General features: G+C 25.2%; 1 protein-coding gene across 2 annotated transcripts; it reads left to right on the plus strand.

The window, feature by feature from the left end:
* The first annotated feature begins 227 nt into the window (after positions 1-227).
* Positions 228-27,209, plus strand: LOC113547893 (ras-related protein Rab-37-like). Of its 2 annotated transcripts, XM_026948470.1 has the most exons (8): positions 228-420; positions 1,563-1,778; positions 2,072-2,182; positions 17,072-17,180; positions 23,372-23,482; positions 23,567-23,711; positions 23,845-23,964; positions 26,750-27,185. In XM_026948470.1, exons 1-7 carry the CDS (start codon positions 409-411, stop codon positions 23,951-23,953), a joined length of 813 nt encoding a protein of 270 aa, XP_026804271.1. In that variant the 5' UTR covers positions 228-408; the 3' UTR covers positions 23,954-23,964; positions 26,750-27,185. The 2 variants fall into 2 exon arrangements, with proteins under 2 accessions (XP_026804271.1, XP_026804270.1); XM_026948469.1 differs by lacking the exons at positions 228-420; positions 1,563-1,778; positions 2,072-2,182 and adding exons at positions 11,362-13,099; positions 16,355-16,465 and having other exon boundaries at positions 26,750-27,209.
* The last annotated feature ends 390 nt before the right edge of the window (positions 27,210-27,599 follow it).

A 27,599-nucleotide genomic window follows, 5' to 3' on the forward strand; every position in this document is an offset into this window, starting at 1 on the left:
TATGTCTAGCTATATAATTATATACTATTCGTAGTGTAAAACTTTTACCGATATAAATTATATAAAATTATTAAATATTTAGATGTTATAGATCTAGATGTATTTAGCATTGATATGATAAGTGTATCTGTATCAATAGTTGCTTATATAAAAGGGTCAAAAGGTAACAGAGCATGCGCTACTGTGTTTGGGAAACTCCCAAAATTGATTGTTTCGCCCCAGTTTTATATTTTCTCCTCGAAATTCTTCATAACACAACAAGTGTTTTTGTAGACATCATCAGCTACAACCTTAAAAAATATGTTTCGTCAATTATGTTTTTACCCTCCTTTACGACGACCAAAACACAACAATTATTGCAATTTGACTTTAAAAGCTTGATAATTATCTACAACGCAAACACATTTAATGATGAAAAAGGTAAGTTATGATAATAATACGATATATTTAATCTATATAAACTGAAGCTTAAATACAATTTTTCTAAACCAGATATTATGTATAAGTATATATCGCATATTACATGGGTAAAATAAAATTATATATACATAATATCACTAATTGACTTAATGTTATTTTTATTTACTTTTAGAATTTTGCTAAGTATGTATATGAATATATAGGAGGTATAAAATATTAATTTTTAAGACAGATGAAACAATTAAATCAAACATTAATTCATTTTTATTATTTTATATCATATTATATTATTATTCTTATTAATTATTACCTCTTATATAATTCATTGTATTTTAAAAGTTGTAAGCTTACGCTTTAAGTACAACATGCATATTATAATAAGTAATTGAAGTAAAATGTTTACAAAAAAAATTATTATTTACAAAACAACAAATGGCATTGTAGAGATGAATGCAACAATTTAAAATTTCATATTCAGTTAATAAGACACTAAAATGTAAAGTTTATTTAAAAATAAGTACCTATAATACAAACGTTTATACTTTTTAGATACCAGATGTATAATTCATAACACGTAGACATATCTTACGTGCTAGGGCACCACTAATATTTAATCACAGTTTATAATTTTATATGTCTGTCGTTTATAAATGTTTCATATTTTATTATTAAACTAATACGAGTACAATATGTACATTTTAACAAAAATGTAGTTGAAATTACTTGTCATAACTCCACTATAATTATGTATAATTTTGAAGGTTAAAATAAAATATTTAATATTTATTGATTGAAAATTTAAAATGTATACAATTTTACACTCGCAACCAGTTAATCGAATTGTATAAAATTTTTTACGAAAGTAGGAAAACAGGTATAAAATATCTTGACAAACTTTAATATATTTATTTTTAAAATATAGTAAATTACAACCTATATATTATATTATAATATATCGGTTGTAGAGAGAACATTCATAATTTATCAACAAATTCTACTCAATTTTTTTTAACTAACTATTTGAATAAATTTAAATAGAAATAATAGACATTAGTATATGTCGTTAAAATAATAATGTTTGATTTGTCTCTATTTGTATTTAATTTGATCAAAAATTCAATAAAAACTACATTATGTTTTAGATAAAAACACCGGTGTTAGCGATGTCACTACATGACAATATAAGTGATGACGTATTCGAAAGCATCGAAGAGGCTGAAGTTAACCAAAACACCAACAATTTATCTTCCATAGACCCGAATTATGACAAAAGGCCTTCGACGACTGGGTACAAGGATTATAAACCCCCAAGTACCACAAGAAAGCCTTCGGATCCATCTTTAAAAATTGTACACAAGGTGAAAAAATATTTTTATTTAAAGTTTACACTGCATCTTTTTTAATAATATTTAAATATTAAAATAAATTATGAAAAACAATTATTATTTATTTATAATTTTTTATGAAGTAATAACTTTTTAATAATATGTATAAATACCTACATAGGAATTAAATTAAAACTGAAATTTTGATATTTAGATTGAAAAATATATTGTAATTACTTGTTTCAAACATCATTGGCATGTGTGGATAGAATATAATATATATTTTTAATTTTAAATAACTTTGCTAATTAATATTCAAATTTCAGACTATTTTACTAGGTGACAGTGGAGTAGGAAAAACATCACTATTGGTTAAATTTGACACTGGAAAATTTCAGACTGGCAACTTTTCTGCTACCGTTGGTATAGGTTTTACAGTAAGTACAATAAACATTATTAAATGATTAAACTATAAGATATTTCAATTTAAAATAAATAGCTTTAGTAATTTGTGTATCAAACTTTATTTTATAGTGGCAACCATAATACTCACATCTTAGCACATTAATATAATATATAATATTATCGTTGTATTCAATTATTTGTATTGTATATTTGTGTATTACTAAGTCTGTTGTTTTTAAACATACAATGTGACTTAATATACCTATGTCCTATATAAATGTATAATGTATTCTAGTTATGTAATTAAATTTAGTAATTATTGCAAGTGTCTGCCTATTTTTGCATACTAAAAGTTCACATTAATAATATTATACAATTATTGTTAGTTTAATTTTTATTGATTATTAAATACATTTTTAAGAGGTGAAAAATTGTCAAACTATTTAGTATAAAGGTATATAACACGTTCAAGCTATATGATTTTTATACTCAACTTTTATATTTAAAAGCAAGGGTGGCTACTAATTGCATCCCGTAGTAAATATTACTTTTAAATAGAGGAGACATTGGGGTAGGTATACATACTAATTGCAGTTCAAATTTTTATGGATATATACTAATTAAAAAAATAAAATTTAAAATTATGTATATATTTTATGTCATAGAGTATATGATTCCATATTATTCTAAACATAATTCTCTATCTCATTTTCTTTCCATTACTATTAGTAAGTTAAAATTTTGTTTTATTTTAATTTTATTTATTTTCTAATGTGACATATTTTTAATTATGAGCTAATAATATATAATTTTACAATAATAGGTGTGTTTTTTTTTCTGTCTAAAGACTTTTTTTCTAGTAGAAAAATGTGCCGATTATCAACTTTGAAGTTTCTGGTAAAAATTGAATCTAATGAGTATTTTGTGTGGTTAAAATTAAAAATTGCCGGTACTTTTTAAAATAATCAGAAAAATTTACGAATATTTGTTAACATTTTAATATTATCAGAAATCAGATATTAAATGCTTGGAAACCAAGGTTGCCTAAAAGTTAAATCGTTTTCTGTCAAAATCGTTTTTTATCGTGTACAATAATTTATCATTTAATTCAAAATTAACATATCCATTACAGTACTTACTCTATAACGAGATACATTTGACACCTTATGCACAGCAAAGGAGTTATCTACTTGACATCTTATTTTTTTAATTTTTTTTGATTATATCATATTGTGGTGTATTATGGCACTGGGAAAACTTGTTCGAATACTTTTTACTAAATTTGATCTTTTTAATTTGGTTTTCTTCTAATTGTGCCACAGTATTACCAAATGTTTCGATAACTACCATTTTATTAGTTCTGCAATCATGTAAATAAGTATTTCTTAGTTTTATATATGTATATCATTATACATTTTTCAAAACATCTATGAACACAGACAAATTTATATTTGTAATGAAGAACATGCCGATGAACTTAAAATAAACAGACTCAACGCTATTAACAAGTTGCATAATTGGTATTCGTCTTTATTATTAAACGAGCATCGATAATATTGCAGTTATGATAGACACAAGACATATTATAATAGTAAATATGAATTGGGCTGCAAGCCTGTAACTTGGATATTACAGAAAAGAAACAAGTGCTACAACATTATTTTTTGTAAGTTTTCGAGATGCTAACTACTAGTTTTCATCTAAAAGAAATGATTGACAATAAGCCAATTATTCATTTTTTGTTTACACTATTTTCTAAAAGAATACTGACATTTTTAAATTGGTATATAACCGTGTTAAATAGCCCTGCAATAAGCTTTTTTGATAACACAGACTAAAATATTTTTTATCGTTGTCAAACTATATTATCATTATAAACTTAGAATTTAAAATTAATACATTTTAACAAACATAATTTAAGAAACCCACAGTCAATTAAGTCCTAATACTTATAAATATTTTATATCTGCAGTGTTATATAAAATAAAATTAAAAATTAATTTTTAAATTTTTATAATTATAAAAGTATTTTATTATTATTAAACTATAGATAATCTATCATTCATTGCCAATGTTATTTTTATAGAGATCTTAGTACCTTTTTGTGAAGTATGCATAGTGTGTCATTAATCTTGGTGTTGTAGTTTAAAAATTGTAGAAGGCTACCATTTTTACAGATATTTATATAAATATTTCCTGGATATGATATAATTTTAAAAATTTGTTAGCTCTTTTTCTACTATTAATAGAAATTTGAAATTGTTAACATTTTAATTTTTTTTTCAATTTACATATGATACAATTTTTATTTGTGAGTAAAAAAGTTTTAAAATATTGAATGGAAGATTCCACAAAAGCTTTCTTAATTTAACTAAAAGTTTATAGTCTAATAATACCAATATGCCACATAAAATGGATATGACTGATTGAAAATAAAATATTGATGATATTGCACATATTCACACAATATAGACAAATAATTTTTGTTATTTTATTGTGAACATAGACATTTGAAAGTATTAAATTATATTATTAAATAGTTTAAATTGTAATTTTTTTATTAATATAATGAATTTTCCTAATATTTTTACTAATTTTAAATTAATTAAATACGAATGTATTCACACCGTTCTACAATAAATCAGTGGTGTAATCAGAATTTTTTCGGAGGGTGGGGGCTGATCAATTTTTATAAAATACAATTAAAGATTTTTGTTGTGATTTTCATAGACCATTAAAAATTAATATCATTTTAAATGTTTTTAATTTTTCGGGGGGGGGGGGGGTTATGCAGCCCCTCAGCCTCACCCTGGCTACGTCACTGGGTAAGTACTACGGCAAAGGCTGATTATAGTTAATACTTAATATAACAGCTACTAATATTTTATAAAAAAAATAGTAGGTAATAATTAATATAATATTATAATACTTCGATTAGTTCGGGTATCATATTATTAGTTATTTAACTAATAGAAAAATATTTATAAATAACTAACAATAAACATCTATTATTCTATTATATAAAATATCCTTAGAAAATATATAGACTGACAACCATACCTGTTCAGATTCGTTTTACATATTATGAAGTAAATTATTTATTATTGAAATACAACCTTGCACTCATCAGTTAAATAAATGACAAATCGGTTGGAATTATAGTTAGTATGTTTAAATACTTTATAATAACAGTTTTATACTAAATAAAATTCAGGCAATTTGGCAATATAAAATACATATTTAAGTATGTAAAACATTCATTTCAGTTTCCTAATCAATAATAAAGTATCGAGGTATACGTTTATACCAGCATACAGCGGAGCGACCTTTACGGGCTTTTTAAATTTAAGATTTTTCAGATTTATTTAAATTTAAATATATAGCTGTGAGTATTAAGAATCAACACTTTACAAGGTTACTTACTCTACTCATAGATTATTTTATTCAATAAATGTAAAAAATAAACCATTAATCGTTAATTTGTTGTAAATTTGTGTTATCAAAGTAATATATAATATATGTGTATATATACAAGTGTCTAAATTAAAATGTTAAATAAAGCTTTAATACTACAATAGTAAGTCGATCTCTTCAAAATATTTTTATAAATTGCAAGGTTTATCATTGCATAAGAATATATAGTAACAGTATATTATAATATAATGTTTAATACATCAGTATCTGACGCTTTAGTTAGGAACGCAAGATGAATGTCTATTATTTTCATATTACTCTATCTCTGTATATATCCAGTTAAACATTGTTTCAGGCATTTGAAATTAATTTTCTAAATATAGGTATTATTTGAAAATTTAAGTTATTGAGTTCGTATTCCGAATAGTACTTTGAATATTTAATCAAAACACGGAAAAAAGACTGTTAACATTTATAAACTCGGCACGTACTGATTAGAATTAAAAAAAAAGATGACAAAAATATAAATTAAGTGTATCGGAAATAGAATAAAAACAATATAAAGTTAACATAAAAAATATTTGTATTTTAGTTTAACAAAATGTTCATTATATTTTACCATATTGCAGATTATATTTATTCCAGCTGTTATTAGTACTTATTACATCATAATAAATTAATAAACATATAATATATATATTTATATTTATTATATTATAAGGGAATTTAAACACGAAAGATGAAAGTATGAAACATAAGATAAATTATTGCACTTTAGTAAAGATGAGACCAGAGCTAGTTCTGACAGTTTTTATTATTTAATTTTTTTAAGTACATTTTAATATTATTTAAATTATAGTTTTAAGAACATACTAAAAAAAGGTAGACAAATGTATACCGCTTTGCTATACATAAGGTTTCGAGTAAGTCACTATTATGAGTGTGTTAAAATTTGAATTCAATGATATATCACTGTATACAAAAAAAAAAATTCTGAATGAGACAGTCAGTCAGCCTATATTAGTATAATTCTGTATTTTTTTTTTTTTTTATATAGCCATTACAATAATTTATTTTACTATTTTTTCCGAAAATATTGCATTTATTATATTATTATTATTATTATATACATATTTTACAGCATATTACATCAACTTATATAACTCAAATTTTAATAACATCTTTTTTATAAATACCGTAAAACAGTAAAAATAGGTTCATGTAAACATATAGTATAAATAGAAAAATTTTAAAATAAATCAATAATGTCATTGCGTATCGTAAAATTCATAATAATAATATAGATAAATACGTAAAAGCTTCAAAGTCCTCACAAATTATGATTTTAATTTATAAACAAATTAATTCATTGTTAAAATATACAATTTTGTTTAAATTTGAATTTCTCAAATGTTTATAAAAAATAATAGTGTTTGTATATTTTTTAGATTTTTAGTTACAAAAATTTTAAATCATTAAATTATCATTATTTAAATTTATTTTTATTTTCAGTATAAAAAAGAATATTACATTAAAATTTCAAACCTTAGATATAAAAATTAAAGATTTTATAAATTTTTTACTATAAAATACTTGTAGTTTATAATCTTTGTGACTGACGAATATTGTAAAAAAATTGAACTTAAAATACATATAAAAAAAATTGCATCTGTGTATTTTTTATAAATTTGTATAGATATAAAAATAACTTATATAGCATCTTGTAATCGGTTATTTTACTCGATTTCGTAAAAAAAATAAATTTAATACGCTCATAGATTTTTTTTTATATTGGCGCTGGAGTTTTTTTTACAATTATTTGAAGAAAAAGTTATAGTGAATCTTGTATCAAGTTTTTTAACCTTAGATATAAATTACAAAAATGTTATAAATTTTCAACTTCAAAATTCCTTGCAATTTTTCGAGATTTTGACATATTTTTGTAAACATTTAAACTTTTAATAAAACATTTTAATACTTTTTGATTTTTTTTTACTACAACAAGAACAACTTGTAATAAACTTTGTATAAAATTTTTAAAGAATTTTTGGAAAGCTAAATTTTTTTTATCGGCATTTCAAGAAAAAAAAATTAGAAAAATCGAAAATTTCAATGGCTTATAAATAGTTTTAAATAATTCTAAATATTTTGAAAATTTCAAGTATTTACAATGATTCGTTTTTGATTTAATCAAAAAATCAAAACATTATAATTTATAACTACTCCAAAACGTGATGACAGACACAAAAAAAGAGCACATTACTGTAAAATCAATACATTCATCACTCCGTTCAGAATCTAAAAAAATATAAATATTTCAAGTATAAAATATTTATAAATAGTTCAAAAAGAATCAAAATAATACAAAATATTTACTATGAGTATATTATGTAGGAAATACTAACATAAATATTTAATGAAAATTTCAAGTAACTACCTACGGTTATTTGTTTTTAATTACAAATTTACAACAAAAGTCATAATTCTATATTTAAATGTTTATAAAAAAATGTTATAGCCATACATTTTCAATATTTTTTCATTTGTAAACGAACCATTTATTAAGAATCTATATTTAAATTTCAAACTTTTTTACTCATTTATGAATTTTTTGTTGAAATATAGCTAATAGCTATTATAGGTATAAAAATATTTTTTTTAAAAATCAAAAATTTCAACTTCTAAATAGTTTGAAACTTCTATTACAAATGTTACTATAATTGTTAATTAGTCCTATTATACCCTCTATATAGGAAATAACAAAAACACTTGATAATAAAAATGTCAAGTTTCTAGTTTATTCGTTTTTGAATTCCATAAAAATAAAAAATTCAATTTATTTAAATACTGGTTTAGCGTAAAAATTCCAGTTTTTCCTTCATTTTTTGTTTGTTTTTGCCGATTATAATAAAAAGAGCATAGGATTTTTAATTTTGACCTTTCTAAAACAGAAACAATAGATCCATTTTTCTATCCAAAACCACCCTTAATGTTGAAAATTGAATTTTATCAACTACTTATATGGTATACACTATACAGTAATACACATACCCTCACACACAAAGAAAAAACACATCATTGTAAAATGATAACCTTGTAACAACTAGATCCGTTGTCCCTTACCTATAATTTCATTACCATTTTGTTTGATGATTATTGATTTTTCTACAAAAATATAGTGGTATATAAGACAAGTTTAAAAATATATTTTGTTCTATGAGACAAATATTTATACTTAGAAACTGAGTGTTTTACACTCATATATAAAAATATCCATAAAATTTGCATCAAAATAGCACTAAAACTACGTAAAAAGTAAATTCTATTACAATAATTTTTTTCTGTATATGTTATGTTATAATATATCTCGTCACGTTTTGAAAGATATTCAAAAATAAATTATACACTTTATTATACCGACGTGTAAAAGAAGTGGCATAAAACCACCCTGAAGAACTACTATGTAGGTGTAGTAAATAACTGTAAGTTAGAGCGTTGAATTACAAGGTCAGAATATAGGAGTGATGTGAAACACTGTATAATCTATTAGTCTAGTCTAGTTTTAACGTGTTAATACGTTTTTACTAAGCCGACACGTAATAATAATATAATACCTTCTCACATATTAAAAATGTTTGTTAATCCCAAAAATTTGTCCAGCCCTTGAAATTCCTTGATCAACGTGACGTGTTGGAAGTTATGCGTAATGCATACATAGTGTACGTCGTACGACTGACTATAGTAAAATAATTTATCAAATAACAAATATGATATTATGTATATTATATTATAGATATATAGACATATAAGAATGAAATATCAATTTGTTTCGATAGCGTATAATGTGTATTATAGTTTGTTTCAAGAAAATGTTTCACCCATATGTGTTGTCATGTTTATGCATTAATAAGACAGAGAACTAGTCGTAATGTTCCAGTGGAGAAAGAGGTTAACTCCCCCATTGGGTCAAAAAAAATTATATTACGTATAAATGATATTTATATTATTTTATATCATATATTTAGTATCGTTATCATTCAAGCGCAGATCCAGAACGCATTTTCGGGGAGGGAGGGCATTTACCTGTATGACAGAGTATACGGGGGGCATGGTCACTTGGCCCTCCCCCCCTTGAATCCACGCCTGTTATCGTTTAATATTGATAATTCATAACAGTTATTATTTATTAAATCGCATTTACGCTCTTATTACTACGCGACCATCAACATACTGTATCATTGTGGTCCATTAGATGTCCAGGTAGAATATTAACTATTTCAAATTTCATATTATTGTATTACATATCACATTGATGACTGATATCACAAGGCCGTCCATATGTTTCATAAAAATCATTGATTATAGTTAATATGTCTAAGGTTAAATTAAAATAATTTTTTTTTATTTTGTATATAATACAATATAATAGTTATATTCAATGGCTGACATTCTTTGTATTTTAATCATTTTATAACTCCGTGAACTATGATACCTATATAATTAACTCTATAGCGACTATTTATTATTAAGTTTAATTTTATAAAATTATCAATTCAATAGATCATGGTTATATATTATTTTCACAACTTTACCACTGTATTTGTGTATTAATAGCTTATTATTATATTATAAAATATATATAGTATATAGGACCTATTATAAATATTTTTTTTTAGTAGTAGTCATTAAGGGCCTATAATAATGTTAGTCCAGTCTCAACACCACTCCCTATTTAAAAATCGTGGGTACGCCACTGACAGATATATCAGGTGCAAGTGAAATATCTTCTTAAAATCCATATAAATAATATTGATAATATTGAATGTTAATAGTATGATGAACCAGATGAACATTTATAAACTGTATTATGATGCACAAAACCCTGCACCTCTTTCTCAAAGATATCATTCGTGAAATTTGTTTGAATACACAAATTTAAGAATACCAAAAAATAATTAAGCTGTGATTATATTTTTGCTTATAGCATGTAAATAAGTTACCCACTTAAAAAAAAAGTTCACCAAGTCTGCATCACAGAATACGAGTATATCGCAACGGTCATTCTATGGACATTTTATTCAAGTTTGTCACGTAAACGATTTATATACACACTGCACACAGACACAATACACTGCACATCAAGTATGCGTATAATAATGTAATACCTACGTTGTTATATGGATATAATAGTACGTGATAGCGGGAAGTATAATAATACTATAAGGGAGCTGCTGTGAGACCCTTTTAAAAAAAACTTAAAACCCGTCTACTTGCGTACAATAATAATATTATGCTGCTGGCAAACGCGTTTCCTGCAATTATTATAGTCCAATTATTGAATTACTGACTGCAGGGTAGTTGTATATATATATAAATATAATATATTGTACTGCTTTTGGACCCGCCTATAAAGAGTATACGGACGTGGTATATATTATATAGGTATAAATAGAATATATATTTAGGTACGACAGCACTATATCAGCACTTAATTAAAAATTTCAAATTATTTCATATTATATATTAAACATATTAAACGAAACATATAATAAAATACATCGTGTGTAATATGTGAATATATAGGCATGATTATATTGATACATATGAATTTAGGTAAAAATGGTTATAAAAATGTCTGGAAATAAACTAAGTATAAAAATAGCCAAAAAAAAAATGTATGAAATAAATTTAATAAAATAATACATAATATATTGCAAAATATATAATTATAATAAAATTAAAGGCAAATAAAAATATATTTAAAATATAAGTACACGTTTTGTTACGTACGTGAATTCGACTCCCCGACACTGTCCAATGAACTCCAGATGTATGCGAATATTTTGTAACTCACTTTTCAGTATTTCAACTCCATATCTTGTCCATAATACGTTTTTTAACAATAGGGAGTCAACTTCATGTATCCACTGAACTTCGGAGGTTTATTTGTTAATTGGTTTTTAATTTACCTACAGGGTAATTTAATAAGTTTCGTACAACGTCAAAGATTATGGTTGTTTAATGGTGCCATGTTGAATTGTGTATAAATTCAAACACATTTAATCATTATTTTATTTTTTTAGTTTTGTTTGAGTGTTTGACAAAATAAGTTTCAGTCATAATGATTTTATACCAAATAATTTGTAAATTAACAAAGTCAGAGATTTGAACAACGACTTTGCAGTGCCTATTATTACGTCTAAAATAATATATTTGTATCAAACACGCGAGTTATTAAATATTGACTTTTGGACTTTTCATTCGGGATTCTGATTTTAAACTTTTATTACCTCGCGAAACAATGTGTCAAATATACGATTAACGAATTTTTATATGAACTCAATGCAGGATCACAAATTAAGGTACATAATAATATCATCACGGTATGTAGTATATTTGATAATAGAAATTATTCATGATTATTTTTTGTAAAAATTAAATTTCGTTTAATATTACATCGGATAGGTAGACAATTCATTTTCGTGGAATAAGACCGTATTAGTTTACTATTTTTTTCTGTCATTTTTTAACCTGTCAGAAATATTTTCCGTAGCCTATTTGCGGCTATTTGAACAATTCTGTAAACTTGACCATTTTTTAATATACATACCATACACAGTATACAATAATATGGTAGTATGATAATAGCAATATAATAAATAACGTGATGTACCCGCGGGCAATAGACGTACACGGCGGGACGCGCATCATTAGCCCCCAGACGGTAACTATGGATACGCCCGGGAAAGCCATAAGCTCGCGCGCGCCCTCGGCGAATATAGTTGGTATCGTGAAATGCGATGCGTGTGCGCGTGTGTGTACGTGTGCGCGCGTAATGTACGTTCACGCTCGCGCGCACGCGGCTGCGGCAACAGCGTCGACGGGTGGGCGGGTTGGAGGGGTACGCTGGTTGAAAAGTTTCCGCGCGCGCCACAAGTGTTCAGATATAGGACCGTGGCAACAGTTCGCGTGCCGTCAGCAGCGCATGTGTCGTCAGACACCGTCGCTGTCGCTTATTGAAGGCCCTCTTCGCGACACCACACAATACGCTGACCGCGTAGACGCGCTTGTCGTTATCTTTGTCGTCGTCCGTTGACCGTTATTTTTACTCCTTTACGAATATTATGACTGTGTAAGTGTTTTTTGTTATAAATCATAATATTATATTGTGTCCAAGCGAGCGCGAAATGTTCGCAAAAGTGCAGTGAAACGACTACGTCACGCGTCCGACAATCATAATAATATCAACACCGTGTTGATAATATATTATTATCATTTATCACATACGCACTCACGTGATGTCGTCTACCGACCGGGTGTTTGAACGACGGATCGTGTCCAAGCGAAGAACGTCCGCCAACCTGGAGGACACACCGGAGAAGCAGTGTCCGAACGGTTGGGCCAGCGTCGTGGCTGCCGCCGCGGCAGCCGCATCGTCTTCGTCGTCATCGTTCCGGCAAAAGACGGTCGCCAAGATCTCGCAGAGGACGACGTTTCAACCACATCCCGATACCATTTGCGATTGGTTCTTCAAAGTGAGTGAAAAACACATCATGTAGACTTTATTGTATCCCGAGTATTACTATTAAACATAGCAAAAATTCCTTGATGGTATTGATATTCGCAGTCATATGCGCATGTTTTACAAAGAACATGTACGTAAATAATATATCGTTACATTGTAATATCTATTATTTGGTTATGATAAACAACTATACGGGTTGAACTAGGAAAGATATAAGCACAGGTTGTAGCGGTCATCCTAAAAAATTGTTGAAATTATTTTAAAAACAAAACAAATGCTGATTATTATTATTTCTATGACTTTAGTTTGGTTGCTCTATGGAAATTCTGCATGTTAGTTCTTTGAACTTTAAACTATTCCAAAATAATGCACTAAACAATGATAATATTAAGTCTGATAATTCAAATATTTTATGCTTTCTAAAATTTGTCATGATATTGTAATTACTTATTTGTATACATAAGACGTTCCATTTTTTATGTAGATTTTTTTCGAAATTTCAGAAACAATTTTTTGAGAATATCGTATCATTTTATTAAATTTTTGTTTATAAATAATTCATTTTTTAAGTCATTAATTAAAAAAACTAAGTTAATAAACTAAAAGGTTCCTTAATAAATTGACATATTATATTTGAAACAGAGCAGGAGAAGCTAATGATATTACAATGATTTATCCTTTTTTTAGTTATAATACTTTTACGGGTAGTAAAAAAGTTCTAAAAGTTTCATGCCACCTCTCTATAGATAAAAAATTGAGCACAGATGATGACATTTTAAAAATGATATTTTTATTTTCCTAATAGTTTTTCAGAAAACTGCACTAAAACAACAAGTTAAAGGTGAAGCTTGTATTATTTTATTTAAAACTTGCTAACAATAATAGAGATAAGCCAAACTAAGAATTGTTATTCATCATTGTTTTCAAATTTAAAAACAAGTACATCAGTACTTTTATTTAACATATTATCTTTAATTGCTATAGTGTTATTTAATTAATTTAAATAACTTAATATATTATATGTATATTAGATATTATAGTACTATTTTCACGTACACAATTGTTAGATTGGTAAGGGGAGCATTCACAACACACTTTAAAATATTTTCCACCTAATTTTTGAGTCTCTCTGCTATTATTTTTAAATATAGACAACTATAAATAAATGATATAGAAGTATATTAATCACATGATACATAAGTGCATTGGAATAGCTGCACTGCACAACAGTATTGCAATCCTTTTTATTTGAATACATATTTTCTGGATATTCCAGTCTGTGTTTTACACTATTCACGGAATATAATATTCTCATTCCAATGTCCACAAGATAACTTTGAATTGCTAATTCATTTTTTAAATATCAGTTTTAATGCAGTCTAGATAACGTATCAAGATTGAATCTTTTATTTACCACAAGTGTGAAGGTAAATACCACTGAAATGCACGCTCTTTTGAATCTATTAGGATAAGCTTTATGTAATTATATTGTTCACATGATATATTTATGTACATTTATACACCAGATAATTCATTTTACGTAAGATATTCATTGTTTCAAAACAATATACAGCTCAGTCAATAAAAATTCATTTAATAAGCTTAACATAAAAATAATATAATAAAAAATTGAATTTATTAGATTGTTATTTTTATAACACTTTACACTTGTGATAGTAAATTATTATTTTATGTGGAATTTTTTTTTTTTTTGATTCTATATTTATTAATATCATCCCACAAAGTGCCGCCGCCCGCAGGTGTTATGTTTTCCGTTTTGTTATTTATAATTTATAACTGCAAAGTAGATTATAAACTATACGAGTCTAATACCTTTTTGTAACCTGCTTAATTGACATGTTTTTAAATTTATATATCCATAATGAGTTTAATGTAAGGAAAACTATACTTTTCTTAGCATCAGATTAACGAGTTAGGTACAATGAACTATTAGCATATTTAATATTGAATTTTAATAAATTAGAAACCTTACCTACATATTATTCTAATAATTAAAATATGGTATTACATGACTATAGTATTAAGATAATTTTCATTATTATTTAATGGGATTTTAATAGAAATTGTTATATTATCTCAATCATATTTGGAGAAAGACTACATACAAAACGAAAATAAAAATAATAACTGAAACAAACAAATCATACAGTTAAATTTTTAAACCAATCTAAACATTTCGAGATACGATTGTTTATTCTTCATTCTCGAAATTTAAAATGAATATATTTTTATGTTATAAAATATCTGAATATTGCTGTTTGTTGATATACGAAATATACTTTATATCATTTCAGAAATATCGATTGTTATTTGTTCAACAAATAATAGCTAGTTATTCAAAATATTTAATACTGCAGACATTTGAATTTCATTCATTGTTACAATAGTTGTATCCATAACATCTTTATCATTGACTAAAAACACACACAATAGGTGACATAAAGGAACTTTGTTTTAAACATGATAATCAGTTTTAGATGCTAAATAATTTTGACGTTGTACCAACAATGTTATTATAACTTATGAAAACTTGAAAATGAGGTATTCAATTTATCTTAAATAATAACGTAATAAATTATTTTGAAATAACAAAAAATAGTAAGATATTTTAAACGCTAAATACTCAATTAATAAGGGAGTATTCAATATCTATTATTAAATATTATATTGGTTCTTTAATGCCTTAAAAATGTATTTCTAAAATTACAACTATCTACTACTTATCTTATATATTTATTTTTATATACAATTAGCCTAACAAGCTATGACATAAGACCATGCTTTTTTATAAAATCTATAGTTGTATACGTATCATACAAAACATTGCAGTAAAATCATTATTATGAATTTTACATATTATTAGTCTTGAATAGTAAACATTACATAGGTATAAGTTAAATATCCCTATTATAACTAAGGACCTCCTCCCAAATACACTTATTTATATTCACTACCACTTTTTAAGCCTGCGGGCTTTCGACTGTCTTCATTATGTAGAATATTAGGAAGGTATACAATATAATAATATGATATTATTATATTATTATATTAATTTCAATATAAAACATTAAGTTGTATACTACATTTGTATATTATGTTTTACCTAGTTTTAGTATGGGTTAACTATATGTCTATATCTTTCTATACTGACCCTTATAAAGCCATAAAGCTGTGTTTTTCCCTTCATAAAATAATTAGATTTTGATTAGTTTATTTAGTATTAATTGCAGTATTTGGTTTTTAGGTGATGGTACTTGGCGATTCCGGAGTTGGGAAGACGTGCCTGTTGGTTCGTTTCAGGGACGATATGTTCTTGGGTGGAAATTATATTTCTACTGTTGGTGTAGACTTCAGGGTGAGAACGGCAATCGGTTTCAAATCTTGTTTAATCATAGATCGTCTCGCATGAAAATAGATATATAAAGACTATAAATACTATTGTTTTACTGACAATCGTTATTAATATGTTATGACTACTAAAATTATCATAGTAGCAATTTATACGTGACCTAAAAAATATAATCAACCCGTATATAATAACATCAAATTATAAAACAACATGCACGTGTGATAAGATAATGTAGACGCCGCTTAGTATAGGTAGACGGTGTTATTTAGACAGTTGCTATGAACATGTGGTAACTCATTTGTAGTTGTAGGTACCCTATATAAAATTGATGTATTTAATATTTATATTATTATTTTTTAACCTATGTAGGTTTAACCAGGTGAAGCACCTGTATCTTGATCATTTATCGCGATTTTAAGATCATCATATATTATACATGAGGCAAAGTCAAATAATAACAGTTGGATAACGTAGCTGATGTGTTTAAATATTTTTAATGACTAATGAAATTACATTACATTTTATACATACATGAAATGTTTTATTTATTGTGAACATGTGTTTTGCTTTTCGTGACTTTTACTTTAAAAAACAATTAATTATCTGTTTCAGAATAAAATTATTTCTGTCGACGACTCCAAAGTCAAACTACAAATATGGGACACTGCAGGTCAAGAACGATTTAGAAGTGTAACACACGCTTATTATAGAGATGCTCATGGTAAATATTAATACTAATAATTGATATAAACTAATTCAAACATATTAATAAATTATGTACAAATAACAAATAAAAAATAGATATTATAAATTTCGCACGTTAAAGAGGACATCGTACTCGCATGTGTGGAGTCGTCTTACCATCGCATAACATACACAAAATTATGTTCAATAGTTCTTATTTTGTGTTATTAAATTAAATATTAAAGCGAATAATTGACTTATTACCAAAAATAAAGATAAGAACATAATCTATGTTATATTGTTTCTTTCTTTCTTTCGATATTTTAATTTTTAAGTAAGTTATATGTACCTATGTAGGTAAAATATTTAAATTTTAAAATTGTAAAATTGTAAAAAATCAACTATTAATAACATTAATGATATTCATATCTCAAAATTTTATAATAGATTAATTTACTCAAATATTTAAACTAATAACATGAAATTGAAACAGCTATAATTTACTGTGTTATTAAGACAAAGATACCATATTATGCGTGTGTGAAGAATGTGGAGTTCTTTCGAATAGGTATACTTCATTATGCAATGGTTGAATAGTTAAATGGGAAATGTATAATTATAATATTGTGTATGTAATTAGTATCTATAATACATATATTATATACCATTTAAATTTATCATTTTAAATGTAATATTATATAATATTATTATATAATAAAAATAAAAATAAATTGGGTGACAAGCAAAGTAGTAATAAGATAGCCAAATATTCAACCATGACATCGCTTCAAAAGAAAAAAAATAACACACGTATATATATAATTTGACATTTAATATTGTACCTAAGTACTTGCTAAAATATGAAAAATGCAATTTTAAAAAGGAGGGTAAGTGGTACGACTTTGTTGTACTTACAGTAGGTGCATGTTGAGTAGATCATCACTGTGATGGATGTGTTAATTTAAACTCAATAATACGAGATATCATTGTATACGAAAAACGATTCTGTGCGAAGATGGTTTATCAGCTTATATCATTGAGTATATTTTATGTTATATGTTTTTTGATATTACTATTAGTAATTATTAGTTTTTGCTGAATATATTGCATTTGAAAATATCATCATTGTGTGTAAAAATATAATAATACACGGTGATTCTTTTATCATAAAACACTCATTATTTGAAAAAGTATTCATGTTTTTGAAAACATTTTTTTACATATAGTTTCAAGTTGTTAAAAAGATTACGTTCTTATTAAAAAATTATATTTTTAAATATTTTTTATTCTTATATTTTTTAAGTTTTTACTTTTTTGAATGACAATATAGAGTTTAAATTTCATATTCCAAAGAAGAAGAATTTTCTGAGTATTTTGATACATAAAAATCGAATTTAGGGCGAGTACTTTATGAGTTATACGTATTTAAAGCTTAGACAAACGGACTGGAGTGGTACGGGGTACCCCGCAAAATATTTGTCCACTACTCCGCTTGTCTAAACTTTAAATATGTATAACTCATATTGGAAAAATGAAGCTTATATATTTTTAGATTTTTTGGTTTCATTTTTGGTATGAACTACTTATGGAAGGGAAGCTTTGTATTAAGAGGACGCCATACCCGCATGTGTTGTCTCTGTCTTACTAAAGTACATCATAACAAATTTTCGTTCAGCAGAATACATTTTGTGATGTCAGCTTTAATATTAGAGCAAATTTACCTATTATAAAATTTAAAGGTAAGATATTATCTAGGTTACAGCTATGCAAAATATTACAACTTTAAAATGTCCATAACTCACTTTAAAATGATAATATCAATAAAATGATATTTCATTGTCTAGATAATATTCTTAACTTTAAATTTGATAATAGGTAAATTTACTCTAATATTAAAGTTAACATCACAAAATGTATTCTACTGAACGAAAATTTGTTATGATATACGTTAGTAAGACAGAGACAACACATACGGGTATGGCGTCCTCTTAAATGTTAAAACCTTAGCTATAAAAATCGCATATTTTACAAATGTTTAACAACAAAGCTGCAATTTATAAAATTCGGTGGATTTTACGAATTTTGCCAAAATTTGATCTTAAAATGCTTATAAAAGCAAATTGTGCTTATATATTAAATACTTTTGTATATTTGCAAAAACAACTTATATTAGATATTGTACTAAATTTCCAAGCTGTAATTTTTTTTATCAACATTTATTGAATAAAAATAAAAATAAATATTAAATATCCATAAATAGCTTAAAAACTTAGGATATTTTTAAAATTATATTATGTAAAAAAAATGATCATATAAAAATTTGGTGAAAATGTGAAAATTTCAAGTATCTAGGTATACATTTCCGTTTTTCTTTTACTATATGTTCTTCCTGGTTATTTTTAAAAATATTGAGAGTTTTTAATTTTGTTCTTCTTAAGTAAAATCTAGATACAATGCAGTATCTAAAACCACCCTTAAAATTGAAAATAATTTTTACAACTACTTATCGTGTATGCGTATACAAAAAAAAACACATCAATTTAAAATCAATACATTCATTGTTTTACTCATAATCTAAAAGAGGTATACATGAAAAAGAATTAGAATAAGTCCTTGTAAAAATTTTAAGCTACATTTAATTTTCACTCGTATAATTATTAGAAACAAATACGTTTTCACATGATTCTTATTTTTATAAATGGAATATAATAATAATTTACTATGTTAAAAATACAGTATTATAAACATTTTAAATTAATTGAATATAGCTTATAAGTGATACATAATATTGATATTTATTTAGTACACCACACAATAGCAATATACCATATTATATTGATCTGACTAAAAAACACTCATCTATATGACTTATACCGAGTTATTCTTATACTATGTAAACTGTGTTATTGTATATAATATAATATAACTTAAAGCTTTTACATTTCACAGATTTATTAAATTTAAAATTTACATGTCTGAAAAACTATTTTGAACTATAGCTTTTTTATGATAACAATAAATATTTAAAAAGCCATGCAATTTAATTAGTTATACTTATATATTATATCAATTATCATTAAATCTACAGTTATTTATGTATTTTATAGACATTGAAAAATTATCCAATTTAAAATAAACAGTTATAATAATAATAATAGTGAATATCATAAATAAAAATTAATTAATACATAACATTATCAATACGTATAAAATACTATACGATAACAAATAAAATAGAATAAAAATAATGTAGGTATAATATACTTGGACACCTGATATATACGTAAAAATATGTACAATCGACATTTATATAAATTATACATGATAATATTAAGTGTCGTGGTTAGTAATTTTAAAGTTTATAAAGCTTAAGAGGATGTCAGCGCACTGTTTGTTTTTTCTCTCTAGCCCACGCGCAACATAGACAAAACGCATTTACGCAGTCTGAGTAGAACTCGCTCAATTTTGGCTCTAGAGTAAATATACCTATTATAAAATTAAATTTTGACAATATTTCTGAGTACAAAACGATGAGTTTTTTTAAAAAATTAAAATTTTTAAAAGTTAAAGGTTATTTAAAAATGTTGTAATTTATAGCTATTTCTAAACGATATAATTAACGTTGTATTGGGAATAATAGAAAAAACCCATCGTCTTGTACTCAGAAATATTGTCAAAATTTAATTTTATAATAGGTGTATTTACTCTAAGACCAAAATTGAACGAGTTCTATTCAGACTACGTAAATGCGTTTCGCCTATGTTGTGCGTGGGCTAGAGAGAGAAAACAAACAGTGCGCTGACATCCTCTTATAGAAAAGAGTCATCAATTTCATTATTTGAATTTTTCAAGTTGGTTATTGATGTTATTATATTCAATGCTATTATTTTCCAAGATTTTCGTTGCATATTCAATTAAACGGTAGATAAGTGGAGTACATAGAGGCGTTTAAGATAAAAAGGATGGTCGAATTCAGAGTAATTACCTTCAGGGGCGTCATTTAATTTTTTTTTGGTATGCATAAATATTGAGCAGGGCACTATTTATTTTTTTTCGACATATTTGACATTATTGTGATGTGGCCGAGTGGGCCAAAATTTACAATTTAGAATTTTAGGTACGCAAATGTATACTCTGTGTACTGCAAATGACACTTCTGATTACCTTTAATCATACCAACATAGGTAAAGCTTTAATTTGAATTGTTAATACACGGAAATTGAATAGTAGTTTAACTTCAAAACATATAGGTACCTAAATCTTTGATTAAAGGAACGAAATAGGCTTATAGTCGATAAGCTGTAATTAAAATGAATTGGCTTTTTCGAGTAAAATATGGCTTGACATTGTTAGAGAGGGATCATTAAAGGTACACCGTTCATCAAAAGTGTTTTAATCAAATGGTTAAACTAAATAGGAAGAGTATTCTATCACCAATAGATGAAATGAATTTAATAATTTTTGGATCATCAGTGAACAGAAGAATATTCAAATTAGTAATAGAAATAATAACACAAATAACAAGTTAAAAAGGATTGAAGAAGGTGATACCCTTGAGAAACTTCAGAAGTTATAGATATTGGATCACCCCCCTCCCCTTGAATTTTTTTTTAATTATGACTTTGCTTATAGCAGTTTCTCACTCATGAACGTCAAAAAGTTCATCTTTTAACGATCTGAAAGATTAAGTAGGTATAGATATATTTAAGAAGTAAAGGAATTATTGAAATACCTTTTTCTTCTATGTGTACAAAAAAAAAACAACTACTGAATAAGCTAACAATTTCTTGAATATTATTTAATGTTTGATAGTTAAGTTACATAGTGTTGTTTGGTCAGTGTAGTTAGTGTATAGTGTAGTTGATAATCTAAAGTTTTTTTATGTAATATCATAACTTTAAAGGTTGAGATTTTAAGGAATATTGTATATTGTTTAGGTAACAAGAATTTAATTTAATTTAAAAATCTAATTTACTCAGGGCTTAGATTACAAAAATTTGAAACAACTACTGTTAGAGTTAGACATCTTGAATATATTGTATGATAGGTTTTTTCAGTTTTATTAATTTAATTAAGTCTTTAGAAAACCAGGGAGGAAACGTAGATTTAGTAATACTTATAGCTTGTAGTTTTTGTACATAATACTATATAATATTAGTATAATATAAGTATTATACACTTAAACAGAAATGAAACATAATTCTAAAGAATTAATATTAACATCAAGGGATGATGAAATATGTTTGTTGAAATAGCAAATAAAAATCCCTCGCCTCTAGTTAACGAGCTAGATAAATAAACAATTATATTTAAACATAGAAAATTTTGAAAAACCTACTTCAGAAAAATGTACGGTTTTTTTTTAACCAAGTTTCAGTGAAATTTAAAGTACAAAAATTAAAAAAAAAAGTATGTTGACTTTTAGTAAAGTTTAGTGTTTAAACCTTTAAATTTTTGTTATACTAGTTGAAGAATAAAAGGAGATTTATTATTAGTTTTTTGGATTAAGAATTATATCTTTACTTCTAACATATTTTAATATAAAATCAAATTCTAATTCTCTTTCTACACTTTAGCGGATAAACTCTTGGCGGACCTAGGATATGTGGTTTCGATGGTACTATGTTTTATTGGAGAAGAAATAATGTCTTTCCATTGTAGATTTTTTATAATATAATTTTTTAAGTGACTAAAATACATATATCAAAACCATCTTGTTGGTCCAAAAAACATAACTTTTTAACATAGTGGTCTTGATTTGGTAGCAGTGAGAGATTAGATTTAATATGGACTTTAAGTTGAGAAATTTAAGCACATCTTGATCTCGAATAGTATTAAAATCCGATACCTGGTTGTTAAAATTGCGTGTTGACTCAGGTGATTAAAAATAAAACATTTTTCAAACGATTCTATCGATCAATTATCTCTACTATGTTAAAAAAATATTATCTCTGATATTTCTGAAATATAACTAACTGCCATTATGAATTAATTTTAATTTGTTCAACACAATATGTACCTACTTTATACTTATGTGCTTATTACATATATTTTCTTATATGTTTCCGACTTAAAATATTCTAAACTATGATATTTAATAACAGTTCTCATACGTCATACATTATTACTTTATTTTAATTTGAGAAGCATACTGGCATATCTACTGCTTGCATAATATATAATATGTACAGTAAATAGTTTATTATCTAATTTACGTTTGTATTACAGCACTTTTACTTTTGTACGATGTAACTAACAAAGTAAGTTTTGACAACACACGAGCGTGGTTGAGTGAAATTCGAGATTATGCTAATGATCAAGTAGTCATAATGTTAATAGGTAAACACTAACTTAATTATTATAATATTTTTACTTATTGATTTGCAATGTACTTATATTTAATAAAGTTATTATTTATCTTAGGAAATAAAGCTGATTGCAGTTTAAATGATAGAATGGTGAAAAGAGAAGACGGAGAACAATTAGCTAAGGAATATTCAGTCACTTTTATGGAGACTTCTGCAAAATCGGGGTTTAATGTCGATATCGCTTTTATGGCTGTTGCAAGGTATTTTTAATATAATATTATTATACAAATTATATTTGAGTGTAAAAATAATAAAAATGTAATTAACTAATTAAAACTAAACAATAGATACTTTTTTTATATTATAATACTTATATTTTGTTTACAATTTTAGGGAATTATTATTTAAAAAAACAGGGATAGAAAAAAAAGGATCTTTTAATGTACAAGATTATGTGAAAGAACAAACTAAAACCAATTGTCCTGCATGCTCTACAGCATAATATATTTTGTGGTAAAGTATAAAGATCAAAATTACTCAATGTATTCTATAAAATAGTTTCAAAATAAAAATATCAAAGTAGAGAGTAATAATGGAACAATTTTAATTGAATTAAGTATTTATTTTGTATAATTTTAAGCTTGAATATTATTTTTTAAGAATAGTAGATATATAAATTATATATGAATGTATATTAAAAATTGTATAAATACAATTAAAATACTGAAATGCTTGTTTCATTAATGAACATGCAATAAATATTTATTAGAAACCAATGAAACCATACTTTTTGTTTTTCTGTGTTGGCGTTTGTTTATTATATCAAATTTATTCTATTAAAATGCATCGAACACTATACATTACACCGTAACGTCTGTAATAAGCTATAATTGTTGTTCGTGATGACTTAAAATTGTTTGTGTCCAAACTACAGTTATTATTTACGAAAATTACGAATATTACACATTTAGTTAAATGTTAGTTTGGTTATTTTAGTTCGCTTTGTTACTCCCTGCATTGTGGTAACCGCCGTAATATAAGTTGTTTACTAACAGTAAAACACGAAGTCAACACAAGGAACAGAAAAGTATAATTTGCTCAATTTATTTTCAATAAATGTTTTAAATATAATTTTAAATTTCAATGTATTTCAATAAATACAGTAAACTCGTAGAATAAAAACTCAACATTATCTATAATTTTAATTTTTTTCCAATCCAATTAAATTGAGAGTTACAATAAAAATATAAAATTTTACAATTAATCAATATACAGTATATAATTGTATACGTCATGTAGATATTATATATTTTGGAAAATATTCTGTGTGTACCTATACACTACGGATTCTATTTAAACGACAAATATAAATACATTTCATAATGGTTTAAAACCTAACAAAATAATACAAAATTAAGTTATTTTAAATTAATCTTTTTTTAGTTTTAAATTAATATGAATATGTTTAATACTCGTATGTATGATCAGCTTTTCAATAACACTGTACATTACCGTGCAAAATAATATTTTAATGAAAATTCGTTTAACCAATAATACATAATTACATAATGGTACATATTATAATAATACATCTATATGCATTGTATTTTAAATTGAGAGCGGAGCAATGAATGTATTTATTTTACCGTGATCGGCATGATCTATATTTTATTTCAATTTCATTTTTTTGTGTCTGTCATCAGTCATCACACTATTACAGAAGTTTATGGTAGAAAATTGAATCTATTTGGTATTAAGAGGACGTCATATCCGCATGTGTTGTCTTCTTGTCTTCGTCTCACAACCGTATAGATAACATGGCAAATTTTCATTCGGTTGGATTAATTTTGTATGATTACTGATTAGTTTCAATAATATTAGAGTAAAATTACCTATTATCAAACTTAAAGGCGAGAAGATTATCTGTGTTCTCTTGTTGGCTTTTTAGGGTATTTTATTTTGTAAGTAAGTTGTGAGTATGTAAAATATTTATAAAATATTAAAAATATGTGGGTGTGACGCCCTCTCAAGAATCAAAAGTTAAAAATTCCTAGTAAATACTTTTTTAAGTTATCAGCAAAAAAAATAAAAAGAAAGGAAAATGGAATTTTTTAAGCAAACCCAGTTTTTAGAGAATCAATTTAAAAATTAATAATTACTGTAGAAATTTGAATTATACAGTTAAAAATATGTTGACTTTTTGTGCTAGTAATAGGCATTTAAAATTTTTGAATTATTTAGTCTATTTTGATTATAATGTATGATAAAATTTCTTTGTAAGTAAAAAAAGCTTTAAATTTAATACAACGTTCATCTTAAGTTATTATTATCATAATTAAAAAATATAAAGTTACTAGTTTTTTTTATTAGCGTTTGAAATCAAAATTTTAAAAAAACTCATCACAATTTCGAAAATTTGAAAATTTATTTGTAATTAACAACCAAAATATAACTATAATTTTATAACTAAAGCTTACAACAACCTAAAAATCTCAAAAATACATAATATACACATACTGTATCCTCTCCGCTGATAACCCTTTTTCGTTTACGATGATTTATCATTGAAATTAAAATTCAATATATCTATTATAGTGGCTTGGTCAATAGCAAGATATTCTTGGCAACTACTATACTATAATATAATACAGAAGAGTGACTTTTTGATATTTTTTTTTTTCATTTTAATACAATTAATATAATAAATTGTGTCTTGTGTTTATAAATGGCTATGGAGTAGTCCTTTATCTATACTTGCAATATTACGGGTGATGCGGCAGGTAGTCCCAACAACAAAATATAAACAGTACCCAATGCGACAACTAATATGATTTAAATTTAATCTTTTATAAAGAAATATAAAATTATCACATTAAACACCCGTCATTATTAATTATCACTTTATCATTTTTGTTATGTTTCAAAATCATATAGGTACTCATTTTTATTTCCTACTATTGCTCGTATTGTATTGTACTTATTTGACTATAATATGATTTATATGAACCAATATGTACAACATTATGCCTTATTAGTTTATTACATTAAACTAAAAAATTATATAATTATACTTGTAGACTTAATATTAATTATTACGCGAACAATTGAAAACTATTTAGTTATTATTGTCATAAACGTAGATTTAATGGCAGTAAACAAATTTATTTTAAAATATATAATTAAGCATTGTATTTATCATTAGGTATTGCTATGATTATCTAAAACAAAAATAAAGTATAGTTTATATTATATGTTTATTTTTGGTTGATTCATTGCTTACATGTCATCTAATCTTTAGATTTTCAAAAACAATAATCTGGGTACATGAAGAATGGAAAAATGAGATTCTACGCATGAGAATACGAATACCTGTTTATTTATATTTCGTTTTATTCGTCATATTCGCCGAGATGTATCTATGCCATTAAGGCATAAGACTAGCTGATAAATATTTTACATTTATAGTAGTCTTATAGAAATAGAAATATAATTTGTTGTTAAATAGTTTGTTGTTTCTAAAATATTTACTTTAAGAAAATATATATATATATATACCTAGATAGATATTGGTAACTACACCATAAAATAATTTTAATAATAAGTTCCTAAAATCAAATACTAATTAACAATAATCGCCAGATACAGTTATTATCTACCGAGTATAATAATATAATATTGAGTTATTATACATTGACTACAATAATAAAATATTAATATTAAGTACTTAGTAGTAATAGTTATTAAAATAACAATAATCATTAATGTGTTAATAATTTAAATAGTATTTATATTGATTTGTATGGACGATGCATGTATAGGAACTATTATTAAATGGTATAACTTTTATTATTATTACAAAATATTGTTATTGTTTTAAATGTATGTTGTATTAACATTAATATTATACATGTATATTTTTTTTCTATCAAAAATAATGTATTTACCTAATGAGTATACTCGTATGTTGATTTTTATAATATTACCGTTTACTATAATACCATTTTTATGTTTAAAAAAATGAGTGATTATTAAATATATTTAAAATATACTGCCACCGTACTGTTATAAGTGCATGGTTTTTATACTGTTGTTTTTTTTTACTTAGCATATTATACATAGACATATATTTATTTACTACGTCCGGGGTC

This window comes from Rhopalosiphum maidis, chromosome 1 (genome assembly GCF_003676215.2).
Source record: "Rhopalosiphum maidis isolate BTI-1 chromosome 1, ASM367621v3, whole genome shotgun sequence".
In the NCBI taxonomy this organism is placed as follows: domain Eukaryota; kingdom Metazoa; phylum Arthropoda; class Insecta; order Hemiptera; family Aphididae; genus Rhopalosiphum; species Rhopalosiphum maidis.